Source organism: Lagenorhynchus albirostris, chromosome 9 (assembly GCF_949774975.1).
Source record: "Lagenorhynchus albirostris chromosome 9, mLagAlb1.1, whole genome shotgun sequence".
NCBI classification, from domain to species: Eukaryota; Metazoa; Chordata; class Mammalia; order Artiodactyla; family Delphinidae; genus Lagenorhynchus; species Lagenorhynchus albirostris.
In genome coordinates, this window is record NC_083103.1 from 68,923,517 (window position 1) to 68,938,777 (window position 15,261).

The following is a 15,261-nucleotide window of genomic DNA, read 5'->3' on the forward strand; positions in this document are numbered from 1 at the left end:
TCGTATCATTTCAAATGTGGGTAAGAGGAGGGGGAAGCCAGGGGGATTTAAGGAACCTGGATGCAGAACCCTCCCTCCCCCCAGCTGTTTACACTTTGTTCCCTCGTTATTTCGTTCATTCATTCGACAAATATTTCTCGGATCTCCGTCGAGTGCCGGACACTCTGCTAAGCGGTGGGAGCCACAAAGTGGACAGCACCCAGAATGTGGTCTCGGGGAGCCCTCCGTCTGCTGAGCAGACCCCACACGCAGAACTGCAGGGCGGCGAGGTCCCGGGTAGCCCGGCAAGGCGCGGCAGCCGCGGCCTCCCGCGGGTCAGCCCGCCGCGCCGCCGAGCCCATCCCCCGCCTCACCCCCCGCAGCAGCGAGTTCGGCCGCGTCCCCATGGCAGCCAGCGGCGGCTCTGTGGAGGCGGCGGGCCGGGAGCGAGAGGCCGTAACGGCCTCGGAGGCCGCGCGGCGGGCTGGCGGGCCCGGGCGGCGGGCGGCGGGGCCCCTCGGGGCGGGCCGGGCTGGCGGTGGCCCCGGCGTTCCTACTCTCGGGGCTTCAGACCTCTCGGGAGAGCGCGGCGCGGCGCAGGTAACCCTCCTCGGACCCTCGACCTTTAGCCCAGCTTGCCCAAGAGGGGCGGGGGACCCCCAACAGACAGGCTGTTCCGCGGAGGCTGGCCTTGAACCCTCCCGGGGGGCGCGGGCTGTGGGACGGGTGGAGAGAGGCTCGGACTGACCCTGTAGAATTCAGAACAGAGATTCTCCCTAAACTGGAAGGTCTGTGTTCTAGTTGTGTGGCTTTGGGCAAGTCACTTGGCTCGTCTGTGCCTCAGTTTCCCTGATGTTAAAGTGAGGGATTTGAGAACCTACAAAATGAAATTATTCATCTGAACGTACTGGTCAAGTTTTCATTGCCCATTCCTGCTCCTCGCCCTTCTGCTCCACTCGCAATTCCAGAGTCTCTCTTTAATCCCTTTGATTTGAGAGGGACTTGAGCCCGCCTGTCTTCCTCCTCTTTCTACCATCTTGAATGCTGTTTAACTTTTATTCAGAGGAGTCAAAGTCCTTTTCAATATTTGTCCATTTATCCTCATAGATTTTTTTCTTTTTAATTAAAACTACGTTGCTGGGAAAACCTTTTTTTTTTTTACTTTAGGAAGTACTAACATCCCTATATTGTCAAAAGGGTGAGCAGGTGCCCACAGAGCCACTGAGGAATTGTTAAGATTTCTATTTTTCTATTTTATTTTCTTTTTCTATTTTTATTTTCTTTTTCTATTTTTAGGCAATTTTACGTTTTTTGTCCTAAATCTCGTGGTATATTCATTCTAACTAAATCCAGACAGGACCAAAGAAAGAATCTACTCAAAGGCAGACCTTTAGGGGAACCACCAGGAAGGAAAGCTTGAGTCCCTTCAGCTGGGACCCATCTGGAGTAAGAATTCTGTTTTACTCATCTCATGTGTTGGCACTTTGCAAAGTACCTGGCACCAAGCTGTTGTTCATTAGATAGTGAATGAATGTTCACTTCAGTCAGTAGCATCTATTTCAACTCATCACTAAGCCAGTAAATGCATGGGGCACACACACACATGCAAGTTTCTACGTTTTGTGGAACCAAGAGTACTACACTCAGAAAAACTCATATAACAGCATGGTTTGCCAGTAGCAAAATTTTCTTGTTTTATAGGTTAATAAATGTAAGCATTTTAGGAATCTAGATCATTTTTTTCCTCCTCACAGATTAAAAATCAAGAAATACAAACCAGATGCAGCAGTTTCTTGACATGGAGAACCAAGCCCATAATACAGTGGAGTAAGTGCTGAGACATTGCTTTTTAATGACGTTGGTACTTAATTATGCCAAAATCTCCCTGATGATATGTGAATTTTGAAATTTAGTATTAATAGAGGATGTACCAATTATTTTTGGTGAAGAGGTTGGGAGAAACTCAAGTGACTTTAATTAAGAATCTATAGTTTGAGTCTTTCCAGTTTTGACTATGAATCTGTAGTCAAAAATCACCATTTTCCAACTTTTAGTGAAATTTTCCAGTTTTCTAGGGTGATGGATGCCCACATAGGCCTCATGTGCTCTTGGGTTTCCACAGTGCAGCAGCTCCTGGCCAGCTTGCTCCTTTCCTGCTGCATTGAGTGTCCAAGCATCCCTCCAGGCTTACCCTTAAGGCTGAACTCAAAATGTAAACATAGCCTCAAAACAGACTTAGCTCCTCAAAACTGCAGCAAGAACTGGATATTTTACCAAACATTTCAGGAAGAGATAAGGAATAGAGTTTGTATGGCATTTGCCATTGTAAAAAATTAAATTCTTTTTGACAAATGTCTGTCCTGCCCTGCCACCAGCACCATAAAGGTTTCTCTTCCTACTGTTTCATTAGCCAACTGGCCACTGGCTGACCCTAGAACTTAGGGAGTTGAGAGGGAGTGGAGAAAAGTGGGAGAGGGATTGGGGATAGGGGTGATACTATAGTGCCTGATCTTGACTGTGACTCACTTTGGCACTAGTCAAACACTCCAGATATCTTACTTTCAGTTATTCTGCTCAGACTGTGACTTTGACAGCAGGCTAAAAGCTGCACAATTCTTAAACTTCTACTGCATACTTCTCCTTAGAACAGCCCTGCTAGGTATCATTCTCATTTTACAACTAACAAAATGGAGCATATTAGTTAGAGTATAGTCTAAGCTCTTGTGACAAAGAGACCCCCAAATACAGAGGTTTAAAAAAGATTGAAGTGTATTTCTGTTTCGTCCACAAGACCAGAGATGAGCAGACCAGGGCTGGTAGGGCAGCTCCGCCATTCTCACTACATGATTTCCAGCTCTGGGCCTGAAGTGATTACTTTAGCTCCCACCGTCATGACTGTGCTCCTGCCAGAGGGAAGGGGGAAGGGCAAGAGGAGAGAGTAAGACCGGTTCCTCTTAGGAGTACGACCTGGAAGTGACAAGCCTTGCTTCTGTTCACTCCGCATTGGCCCGAACTTAGCCCCAGGGCAAGAGCTAGCTGCAAGGAAGGCTGAGAAATGCAGTCTCTAACTGGGCAGCCATATGGCCAGTTAAAGCTTAAAGGTACTATAATAAAAGGAAAAAGAATGGATATTGGTGAACAACTAGCAGCCTCTGTCACACTGAGTTCAGAAAGGTAGAAAGAAAGAGAAATAAAGCAGGAACTTGGCCCAGAATACACAGCTGGTTTCTGGAGAAGGTAGGCTTTGAATTCAGCAGATATGTCTGGCTCCAATCCCAGCATTTTGCTACATTAGAAATGGATGGCAAAACGATGTGGGGAGCATCCTGCCTGGAACCCATAGCAGAGCCAGGATAGGGTTCTGAATTGAGCAGGTGGTAAGTCCCTGGTGTGAAGATGGCACTAAGGGCTATGATGCAGATTGAAGGTCTTGAAGCTGAGGTTGGGTACCAGATATCACTTCACTCCTGCAAATCTGAGGCATGGAGACTGCTGTTTCTCTTCATTCTTTTGGAAAAAAGTATGGAGGACTGAATGTACGCCAGGCACAACACTAAGCTCTCTGACTCATACAAAGACCGTTAAGGAACAAACCTTAAAGAACTTAGTATTTAGTAGGGAGCCATAGAGCTCATTTGGGTACAATGTAATTACAAACCAGAAGTGAATGAGAATTACTGGAGGTTTCCATGAGAAAGCCACCACTTACAACAGCAGACATGGGACCAGACCTTGTCGACCTTGGTCTCCAAAGAATGGAGAGCCGGGTTGGCTTTGCCTCTGTCCCATGCACTATTGAGAAATATGTAAAAATTTAGATCATGAAGATGATAAAACCTCACTCATCACGGATTTGTTATATGCTTATCAAACTATGTCACCTATATACACAGTAATGATTTGTGGAGCAACCTTCATTTGACGAAGATTTCATTTAGCTAAAGTCTACAATGAGCCATTCATTGGTCTAAGCACCAGGAAGACAGCAGTGAACACACTAGAGCCCACTCCTCCAAGGGATTTTTACAGTGGGAGACAGTGGGAGATATCAACATGTTTCATATGTGATATGAAGAAGAATAAAGCAGGCTGAGGGTGAAAATGGGGTGGTCAAGCAAAGATTCCTGGTAAGGCAGCATTTGAGCAGAGCTTATGTCTGGAAGAAGACGGTTCCAGACACGAAGAACAGAAAACACAAAGGCCTGAGGTGGGACCTTTTACACAGAACATTTATGATGTGGGTGAGTCATGATTCTCTGACATCTAGGTTATAACAGGGTTTGATTTTTATTTATCCAAGATTTCTCCCAATTATAGGTGTTTGTGCCATAATTATCAACCTAAACTTCTAAATGAAACATTTATGTATTTATTTTTGTCATGGGGGTTTTTTGTTGTTGTTTTTTATACATCTTTATTGGAGTATAACTGCTTCACAATGCTGTGCTAGTTTCTGTTGTACAACAAAGTGAATCAGACAAGTTTGTCCTTTTTGTTTTCAGAGTGTATTCCCAGAACATAAATAACTATAGAATGAATAAATAATCTACTTTTATTGGACTTTTTAAGAGAACCATGTCTACATTTTACTTTGTTTTTGTTTTATTCATGAATTACTGCTCTTTGTCCTTTTATGTTTTATTTTACTTATCCTGTTCTGATTTTTGAGTTGAAAAATATGATTCAGTTATTTTCATGATTTCTGGATTTCATGATTTCTTTAAATAATACAAGCATTTAAAGCTAAAGTTCCTCTTGGGCTCAACTTTGCTGCAGGCCGTAGAATTAGTGTTCTCATTTTCTAAATTGTCTATTATTTCAGCTTTGATTTCCTCTTTGACTCAAGAGATATTTGGGAGATGTAACTTCTGGGGGTGGGGTTTAATTATCTTTTTATTATTACTTTCTAATCCACCTACATCCACGGTCATAGAATATGACCTATATGATAGTTCAGTTTCATTAAGATTATTCTTATGATTTATTACATGATCAACTTTTATTAATGTCCTTTAGGCATTGAAAACAAATGTATATTCTCTTTTGCTTAAGAAAAAAGGTTAAAAAGTTATACATTTATAGCCAAACTGTTTAATTGTTATTATTATTATGTTTAAATTATGCTTTTCAAATCCATTATTACCTTTTTGTCTATTTGATCTGTCACATTTTAAGACAGATCTTTACTATAATTGTAATTTTTATCCAATTCTTTTATTTCAGGCAGTTTTAATTTTATATGTCCAGTGTTCTGTTGCTCAATATATCGAGGTTCATGGATGTTATATCTTCATGGTATATTATATGGTTTAGCTTCATAGAATGTCTCACAAGTATAAGTGAGTGATTTTTATTTGAATTCTACTTTGCCTGATATTGATATTGCCATCTCTGCTTTCTTCTTAATTTGCATTAGTCTGTAATAGCCTTCTTCATCCCTTTTATAAAGGAAAAAATTCAGTCTTCTCATTCCTTTGTAGGGAAAAACCCATTTCTTCCCTACTGTGTCTTTCTTCCCTGTGTGTCTCCTTTACCTTCACAGAGAACACTTCACTTCCGGTCACCAAATGTGTGGAGGTTTTTTCCCCCACCAAGCAATTCTCTGGGACACCAGCTGGGTGTCCTGCAATTCAGCTCAGTTCTGACACTGTCTACCTAGAGACAGCAGCAGATCCCACAGGTTGAGGGCTTAGTCCCACAAGACTGCTCACCACCCTCTTCAGCTCCAGTTGCAAGCCCAGGTTGTCACCTGTGCTTCTGACCAACCAGTTACAGATCAGAGGTTCCAACAGCCCCTCCTCGGATTTGATTAATTTGCTAGAGTAGCTCACAGACTAGGGGAAACACTTACCTTTAAACTCTTACTTTCATCCAGCTTGTTAAAGGATACAGATGAGCGTCCAGATGGAAAGGAGGCATAGTGCAAGGTATATGGGAAGCGGCATGCCACTCTCCCAGCACCTCCACCTGGTCACCAGCCCAGAGGCTCTCCAAACCCCGTACTCTGGGGATTTTTATGGAGGCTTCATCATGTAGGCATGATGGATCACTAACTCCATTTTCAGACCATCTCCCTACACAAGGGAATGGAAGGGGGAGAGGCGGGGCTGAAAATTCCAAGTTTCTAATCATGACTTGGTCTTTCTGGTGACCAGCCCTCATCCAGGAGTCATCTAGGAACCTGCCCAAAGTTGCCTCGTTAGAACAAAAGACACTCCTATCACCCAGGAAATTACTAAGGTTTCCGGAACCAAGGTCTAAGACCAATATTAGAGCAAGAGATGCCCCTAGAGTTCTTATCACTTAGGAAATTACAAGGGTTTTAGGAACTTTGTGCCAAGAACCGGGGGCAGAGACCAATACATATTTTCTATTCTCCCATACCCTTGTTTGCAATATTTTTTAATATCATATTGTGTCTCTTATAAGTAGCATATGGTTAGATTAATGTATATATATATACCTCAATTGGAATGTCTTTGCCACTAAAAAGAGGATTTTATGATCATTAATATATTAACATTTGACCCTTTTTGCTTTGCCAGCATTTGCTAGTCTTATCTAGTTTTCTTTTTTTCTTAGAAGTTCTACATCCTATTTTATAAGTTTTTAATTTACATTTTTTACAAATTTTTTTTTTTTTTTGCGGTACGCGGGCCTCTCACTGTTGTGGCCTCACCCACTGCGGAGCACAGGCTCCGGACGCGCAGGCCCAGCGGCCATGGCTCACAGGACCAGCCGCTCCGCGGCATATGGGATCTTACTGGACCGGGGCACGAACCCGTGTCCCCTGCATCGGCAGGCGGACCCTCAGCCACTGCACTACCAGGGAAGCCCAACAAATATTTAAAATTTGGATTTCTAGTCTGGCTTCCCGAATTTTTAGTGTAACTTTGACCTCCCTCAATCCTATGTAAGACTTCACCTTTAGTACTGTTTTTGCTTCCGCATTCCCTTACTTCACCTCCAAGAAATAATCTGGATTTCTAGTCCTGATTTCTATTAATTTATATATAAATGATTATATATAGGATAATGTTATCTATTTTATTCCTCTTTTAAGAATCCTCTTTAACAGCTGTAAATTTTATTGCATCGTTTATTACTATTATATAAAATTTTCCCTGTTCTTAATTTAATTTATTTAAAATTCATTTTTAATTTGACTGAAGTACTGCCTTAGGTAATCTTTTCATAAAAATGAACATAGGTAGTGTACTTCTTAACTTTTTTCATGTCCAAATGTCTTATTTTTACCCTTACACAGGAACTCTGTAACAGTCATTACTCCCATGGTCTTGAAGTGTAGTGTTGAAGATGGAAAGTCCAATGCCAGTCTCATTCTCTCCTCCAGGTTTTGTTATCCCTTTCTTTTTTTTTTTCATATCTGGAGGCTTATGGGATTTCTTTTTATCCTTGAAATTTACAAATTTACCAAGATAACTTTCTAGGTATAGATCCTTTCTCAATAATCCTTCACAGCATTTGGTGAACACTTTTATTACTGAAGATTCAAATCTCTTCAGCTCAGTGAAATTTTCTTCTATTCCTTTGATTAGTAATTTTCCACCATCTTGTTTCAATCTACTAGAATACCTACATCTTTTTCTTTTTTTCTCATAATTTCCATCATTGTCTTTTTTGTTCTGTGTTCTGGAGGAATTCGTTGCATTTTGTCATTTTTATTTCAGCAATGATTACATTCTGGTTTTTTATTGCTTCTCTTGAGATCTTTAGTATTGACAACCATGTTTTTATTTCCAATACTTCTTTTTTATATGTTTATTTCATTGTTCCTTTTACATAGTAAATTGCTTTTCTTTATCAATGCAATACACCCTTTGACTCATTAAAAATATGAATAAGAAGTGTTTGAAATTATCTCTTGCTTCTTATATTAACTCCTTTACAGTCAGTCATTCTGTGGGTGTGGCTCCGGTATATTTCTCCACATCCTTCAATTTGTGCCTCTTTCCAAACCCCAACAATTACTCCACGGCGCTGCCTTTCTCCCAGCCTCTGCTACTCTAGAAGAGAAATCAATTACGTTTCCAGAGAAATCATTCCACCAACTACAGTGCAGCTACAGCTCCCTAAGGGCTCAGTATAACCACCATCCAATGTGCTGTGCAGTCTAATATATTTAAGATTGTTAAAGCTTATGTTTAATAAACTTATCTCTGAAGGTCATTTCTAAATAGGAATTCCACAAATGCACTGAGCAATGCTAAGGTCAATAAAACACAGAGAGTCCCAAAATTTCTGAATTCTGGAGTGATGTTTTGAAAAATGTCATTTTCCTTGTACAATATAAGTGGATGCACATATGATGGATTTTTTTCTTTAAAATATCTTTTCTAACTGAAAAACAATATTTATCCAGATTTTCCTTTACTTAGTTACTCATGTATGTAATTTAAAAAGTCATTTGGTTCTTTGTCACTGTTACCAAAAAACAGCAACCTCCTATTCCTGCTCCAGTTTTCCACTCCCGAAAGGCAACCACTTTCATTTCTTTTGGCTAATCCTTTGATATTTATCTCCATATCTCTAAAGAACATGCTTACATTGCTACTTCTTGATTTTTCAGTTTTGGTCACCTCGTCATCCCTGCTACACACACACACACACACACACACACACACACACACACACACCATTCCTCCGTTCTCTCAATACACTATAATTTTGGTTGGATCAATATTCTGTTTGCCTTGTTATGACTTTATAAATACCTCTACCTTTATAAACACTCTTCACCTCTGAGCCATATAGTATACTGTGATTACTCTTCCTTTCCTGCATGTTTTGTTTTTCCTGGCGCTAATACCTCTAGTATCTTAATCATAAATTTTTTGACGTTTTCTTCTTTCTGCATAATTTTCTTCAAACAATGTCTTTCTGTGTGTATTTGACCTCGCTGTGTGAACTGCTTCCCTCAGATGTCTGTGATCTCTGACTGCTTGCTCATATTTAAGAGTAATGGCATTAGAAGCTGATGGGAAGATCCAGTGTACAGGGGTAGGGCTTGTTAACAGTGGTCTTCACTGTCTGATTATCAGGGTAGTCTCTTTCCTTTGTCTCAGGCTGATCAGTTTCCAGAGAACGTGATTCGAAATCCTCCTGCTTACAGGGTATAAGTTGGGCAGCCAGCGTTCACCTCCTACTTCCAGAAATATCTAGTGGGTTGCTTCTTGGCTTTTTCCAATACCAGCTCCCATTTTTTTTTGTCCTGTAGGTTTAACCTTGTAGGTTAAAAATATTCCTTTGCTTTATTTTAGTAGGATTTGGGAAGGGAGCAAAATTTGTATGTTCATCCACCTTCAACCAAAAGTCTCATTTTCTCTACTGAATCATTTACTCTTTATTCTGTGACTTATATCTGAGTCATTGATCTCATTCATAGAATCTCGTAAAATCCTTCCTAAAATCTAGGTACTGCTACATGATCTACCAAAATGTTTTTATCTGCTGTGAAAGTCATATTTTCAAAGACCAAGGCAGATGAATATTAAAGCACATTCTCACATCTGAATTCAGAAAACTCCTTTAAAGGAGCACTCTTCTATGTATACAACTTTCTTTTTTTTTTTAACGTTTTTATTGCTGTATAATTACTTTACAATGGTGTGTTATTTCTGCTTTATAACGAAGTGAATCAGTTATATATATATACATATATCCCCATATCTCTTCCCTCTTGCCTCTCCCTCCCTCCAACCTCCCTATCCCACCCTTCTAGCTGGTCACAAAGCACCAAGCTGATCTCCTTGTGCTATGCGACTGCTTCCCACTAGCTATCTATTTTACATTTGATAGTGTGTATATGTCCATATATACACTACCACTCTCTCACTTTGTCCCAGCTTACCCTTCCCCCTCCCTGTGTCCGCAAGTCCGTTTTCTAGTAGGTCTGCGTCTTTATTCCCATCTTGCCCCTAGGTTCTTCATGACCATTTATTTATTTAGATTCCGTGTATATATGTTAGCATACGGTATTTGTTTTTCTCTTTCTGACTTATTTCACTCTGTATGACAGACTCTAGGTCCATCCACCTCACTACAAATAACTCAATTTCGTTCCTTTTTATGGTTGAATAGTATTCCATTGTATATATGTTCCACATCTTCTTTTTCTATTCATCTGTCGATGGACACTTGGGTTGCTTCCATGTCCTGGCTATTGTAAATAGAGCTGCAATGAACATTGGGGTACATGACTCTTTTTGAATTATGGCTTTCTCAGGGTATATACCAAGTAGTGGAATTGCTGGGTCGTATGGTAGTTCTATTTTTAGTTTTTTAAGGAACCTCCATACTGTTCTCCATAGTGGCTGTATCAGTTTACATTCCTACCAACAGTGCAAGAGGGTTCCCTTTTCTCCACACCCTCTCCAGCATTTATTGTTTGTAGATTTTTTTTTTTTTTTTTGCGGTAAGCAGGCCTCTCACTGTTGTGGCCTCTCCTGTTGCAGAGCACAGGCTCTGGATGCACAGGCTCAGCGGCCATGGCTCACGGGCTTAGCCGCTCCGTGGCATGTGGCATCTTCCCAGACCGGGGCACGAACCCGTGTCCCCTGCATCTGCAGGTGGACTCTTTACCACTGCACCACCAGGGAAGCCCTGTTTGTAGATTTTTGATGATGGCCATTCTGACCGGTGTGACATGATATCGCATTGTAGTTTTGACTTGCATTTCTCTAATTATTAATGATGTTGAGCATTCTTTCATGTGTTTGTTGGCAATCTGTATATCTTCTCTAGTGAAATGTCTATTTAGGTCTTCTGCCCATTTTTGGATTGGGTTGTTTGTTTTTTCGATATTGAGCTGCATGAGCTGCTTGTAAATTTTGGAGATTAATCTTTTGTCAGTTGCTTCATTTGCAAATATTTTCTCCCATTCTGAGAGTTGTCTTTTCATCTTGTTTATGGTTTCCTTTGCTGTGCAAATTTTTTTTAAGTTTCATTAGGTCCCTTTTGTTTATTTTTGCTTTTACTTCCATTTCTCTAGGAGGTGAGTCAAAAAGGATCTTGCTGTGAATTATGTCATAGAGTGTTCTGCCTATGTTCTCCTCTAAGAGTTTTATAGTGTCTGGCCTTATATTTAGGTCTTTAATCCACTTTGAGTTTATGTTTGTGTATGGTGTTAGGGAGTGTTCTAATTTCATTCTTTCACATGTACCTGTCCAGTTTTCCCAGCACCACTTACTGAAGAGGCTGTCTTTTCTCCATTGTATATTCTTGCCTCCTTTATCAAAGATAAGGTGACCATATGTGCATGTGTTTATCTCTGGATTTTCTATCCTGTTCCATTGATCTATATTTCTGTTTTTGTGCCAGTACCGTATTGTCTTGATTACTGTAGCTGTGTAGTACAGTCTGTAGTCTAGGAGCCTGATTCCTCCAGAATCCAACAGCACATTAAAAGGATCGTACACCATGATCAAGTGGGGTTTATCCCAGGAATGCAAGGATTCTTCAATATACGCAAATCAGTCAGTGTGATACACCATATTAACAAATTGAAGGAGAAAAACCATATGATCATCTCAATAGATGCAGAGAAAGCTTTCGACAAAATTCAACACCCATTTATGATAAAAACCCTCCAGAAACTAGGCATAGAGGGAACTTTCCTAAACATAATAAAGGCCATATATGACAAACCCACAGCCAACATAGTCCTCAATGGTGAAAAACTGAAACCATTTCCACTAAGATCAGGAACAAGACAAGGCTGCCTACTCACACCACTATTATTCAACATAGTTTTGGAAGTTTTAGCCACAGCAATCAGAGAAGAAAAAGAAATAAAAGGAATCCAAATCAGAAAAGAAGAAGTAAAGCTGTCACTGTTTGCAGATGACATGGTACTATACATAGAGAATCCTAAAGATGCCACCAGAAAACTACTAGAGCTAATCAATGAATTAGTTTAAGTAGCAGGATACAAAATTAATGCACAGAAATCTCTTGCATTCCTATACACTAATGATGAAAAATCTGAAAGTGAAATCAAGAAAACACTCCCATTTACCATTGCAACAAAAAGAATAAAATACCTAGGAATAAACCTACCTAAGGAGACAAAAGACCTGTATTCAGAAAATTATAAGACACTAATGAAAGAAATTAAAGATGATACAAATAGATGGAGAGATATACCATGTTCTTGGATTGGAAGAATCTACATTGTGAAAATGACTCTACTACCCAAAGCAATCTACAGATTCAGAGCAATCCTATCAAATTACCACTGGCATTTTTCACAGAACTAGAACAAAAATTTCACAATTTGGGCTTTCCTGGTGGCGCAGTGGTTGAGAGTCCGCCTGCTGATGCAGGGGATACGGATTCGTGCCCCGGTCCAGGAAGATCCCACATGCCGTGGAGCAGCTAGGCCTGTGAGCCATGACCGCTGAGCCTGCGCGTCCGGAATGGGAGAGGCCACAACAGTGAGAGTTCGCGTACCGCAAAAAAAAAAAAAAAAATTCACAATTTTTATGGAAAGACAAAAGACCCCGAGTATACAACTTTCTTAACCTTTAGAGTGTCCTTTCCCTCTGAGGCCTATTCATAATCACAACTTTATTTACCTGTTTCTTATGAGTTAAATACAGTTTTAATTATAATTTGTAAATAATTCTAATATAAGTCAATATATATTTGTAGTTTAATAAATTGTCATGTATTATTTTTGCACATTGAAAATTATTTTTAATTTGATTGATTCTCGTATCTGAGTGGCCCAGACTATACCCCATTATTCTCCCTCCCTCATAATTTATCCCCCACAAAATACACATATTCCTCTCCCAAGTAATCAAATTTAACAAGTTCTAGTTTCTTGTTTCTCTGAAGAAGCAAAGTGAAGTGGACCTAGTGTAGAATTCTGATATCTCAGACTTTGAAGTTAGACCCTGAAGTGTTAGCACAATGCTAAGTGGTTGTAGGAATTCACTGAGTGACTTTGAAAGGAGGGAAAGACACTTAGGAAGAAAGGGGAGGGAGTGAGATAGAGGGGAGGAGGGGAGTGAGGGAAGAAAGAAGGGAAGAGAAAGATTCCTTTGAAAGACTCATTAAGCCGCTATTAAGTTAAGGCAAAGATTAAAGTTTACCTCTGTGTAGGATAAATTTGCACGTAATTTTTACAGGACAGTGTTTACAAAAGGTTGGTTGTATTAGTTACAAGTTACATTTTTTAAAAAATGAAAAAGAAATAAGCCATGATATGTGTAAACCTAGGCATGTACATCAGGATCCAGGCACACTCACCCTGACCTGACATTGCAGATGCTCCATGGTCTGGCACCTTGGAACCACTTGGAGCAGTTGCAAGCCTCTTGTCAGAGCATTGGTGAAACAGAGAGGTGTTGAAACATGAAAATGATAGAAACAGGAGGAGCTCGTTAGTTCTCTCCCCTGCGGCGGAAAAAGCAGTCTCACTGGACCGTAGCTCATGTAAAAGCTATGTACAAAAAGAGCATAACAGAGCCAGGTGCACTGTAGAATCATGCAGTGAAATGGCTTCCAAATTTTCTCTAAAAAAGAGAAAAGCAGAATTGCAAATATCTTGTGATAATCTTATTTTCAAATTATGAAAATACTTTTAAAAAGTTCAAGAATAGGAAAAAAATGGGTGGATCAGCAAAACAGCTGACTCATGAAGGACAGCTGGTCAGAGTACAGATGAAGTCTGTACCATTCATATAAGAAACTGAAGTGGGATATGAGGCACATTTGGTGCTGTGGCCCAGGGACCCTGGAATACCCAAATCTTGCCTCAGATCACAGACAGTCTCAGGGAGATACATACATACTTACGATGGCAAAGAAAAACAGACACTTTGAGCAGTGAATGATAACGAGGCCACCCACTTCCCACAGTGTCCATGGGGGCCATGAGGACACCCCTGCCCCTCTCAGCCATGGTGGTATTGGCAAAGGACTAGTGGGGAGCCTGAACCCCTCCCCTGGCCACCCAGCAGTAATGAAGAATCCCCTCTCCCAAGTAGCAACAGATGCTTAGTCAAGAACGTGGATTCCACCGTGGCCTGGCAGGAGTGAGACAGCGCCCCATCTCTCTGATGGTGCATTCTCAGAAAAGGCCTGTTGAGCACAAATTTTATAAAGGACCCAGAGTCTCATAACACAATACCCAAACAGATTAGGGTTTTTATTTTTCTGCAGGTTGGCAGTTCAGAGCTGACACTGGCTCTACCATACCATCAGGGATTCATGGAGCTTACAGTGCAGTGGGGGGACAGATTTTAACAGATAAATGAGGGTATATTCTGTCAGAGGGATGGTAGTGACTGCTTTGAAGGAAAATTAATCAGGTTATGGCAGTAGAGAGTTACAAAGTACATCTGATAAGGTGACATCTGAAGAAAGACCTACAGAAAGTGAGGATTCTCTTCATATGTATTCATATATATGAATATATATATGAAATATATATGAAAATATATAATTCATATATATATATATTCAATATGGCCTGGGGAATGGCATTCCAGGCAGAGGAGACAGCAAAAGCAAAGGTTCTGGGGCAGGAACATGCTTAGTATTTTCAAGGAACAAAAAAAAGGCCAGTGTGTTTAGAGAGGAGCAAGCCGGGAGGAAGGTGGTAGGTGGTGACCTCAGAGAGACAAATAGAACCAAGTCCTGTAGGGCTTTCCAGACCCTGGTAAAGACGTTAGGTTTCACTCTGTACAATGGGAAGTCACTGGAAGGCTTTGAGCAAAGCAGTGACATTTTCTGACCTAAAGTTTTGAAAGGCTCATTCTGGTTGCTATGTGAAGACTAGACCATAGCAAAGCAAGGGTAGAAAAGACAGACAAGCTGAACTCTAATTCAGTGGGAGATGGCAGTGGTTTGGATCAGGTTGGTAGAAATAGTGACAAATGGGGATGTTGTGACAGAAAAACTGATAATATTTAGAAATCATAGATTGAATGTGGAGTGTGCAGGAAGGAGATGCGATGGTGGGCTTTTGTCCCACCAGTTGGAAAGATAAGATTGTCATTTATTAAAATAAAGAAGACTGGAGAAAATGCAAGCTTGGTTTGAGATGCCTGTTAGCCATCCAAGTAAAGATCAAATAGTTAGCTGTATATCCAAGTCTAGATGTATCTTTCTGCTTTATCACCCTCAGTGTGTGGCTTTATTGTTTGGCCCCAACTAATGATTGCAAGATGGCAGAACCATCTCCAGCATCGCATCTGCCTTCCAGGAAGGGAGCAGAGGAAGGGCAATGGGTAAAAACAAAAGAGAGCATGC

At 40.6% G+C, this 15,261-nt stretch overlaps 1 protein-coding gene across 1 annotated transcript in view; it reads left to right on the forward strand.

The window, feature by feature from the left end:
• Window positions 1-494: 494 nt before the first annotated feature.
• DEUP1 (deuterosome assembly protein 1) overlaps window positions 495-15,261 on the forward strand; it is a 100,976-nt gene continuing 86,209 nt past the window's right edge. Inside the window, exons 1-2 of the mRNA XM_060157888.1 lie at window positions 495-579; window positions 1,734-1,806. Coding sequence (XP_060013871.1) covers window positions 1,760-1,806 — 47 coding nt within the window. The 5' untranslated portion in view covers window positions 495-579; window positions 1,734-1,759. The remainder of the gene's footprint in view (window positions 580-1,733; window positions 1,807-15,261) is intronic.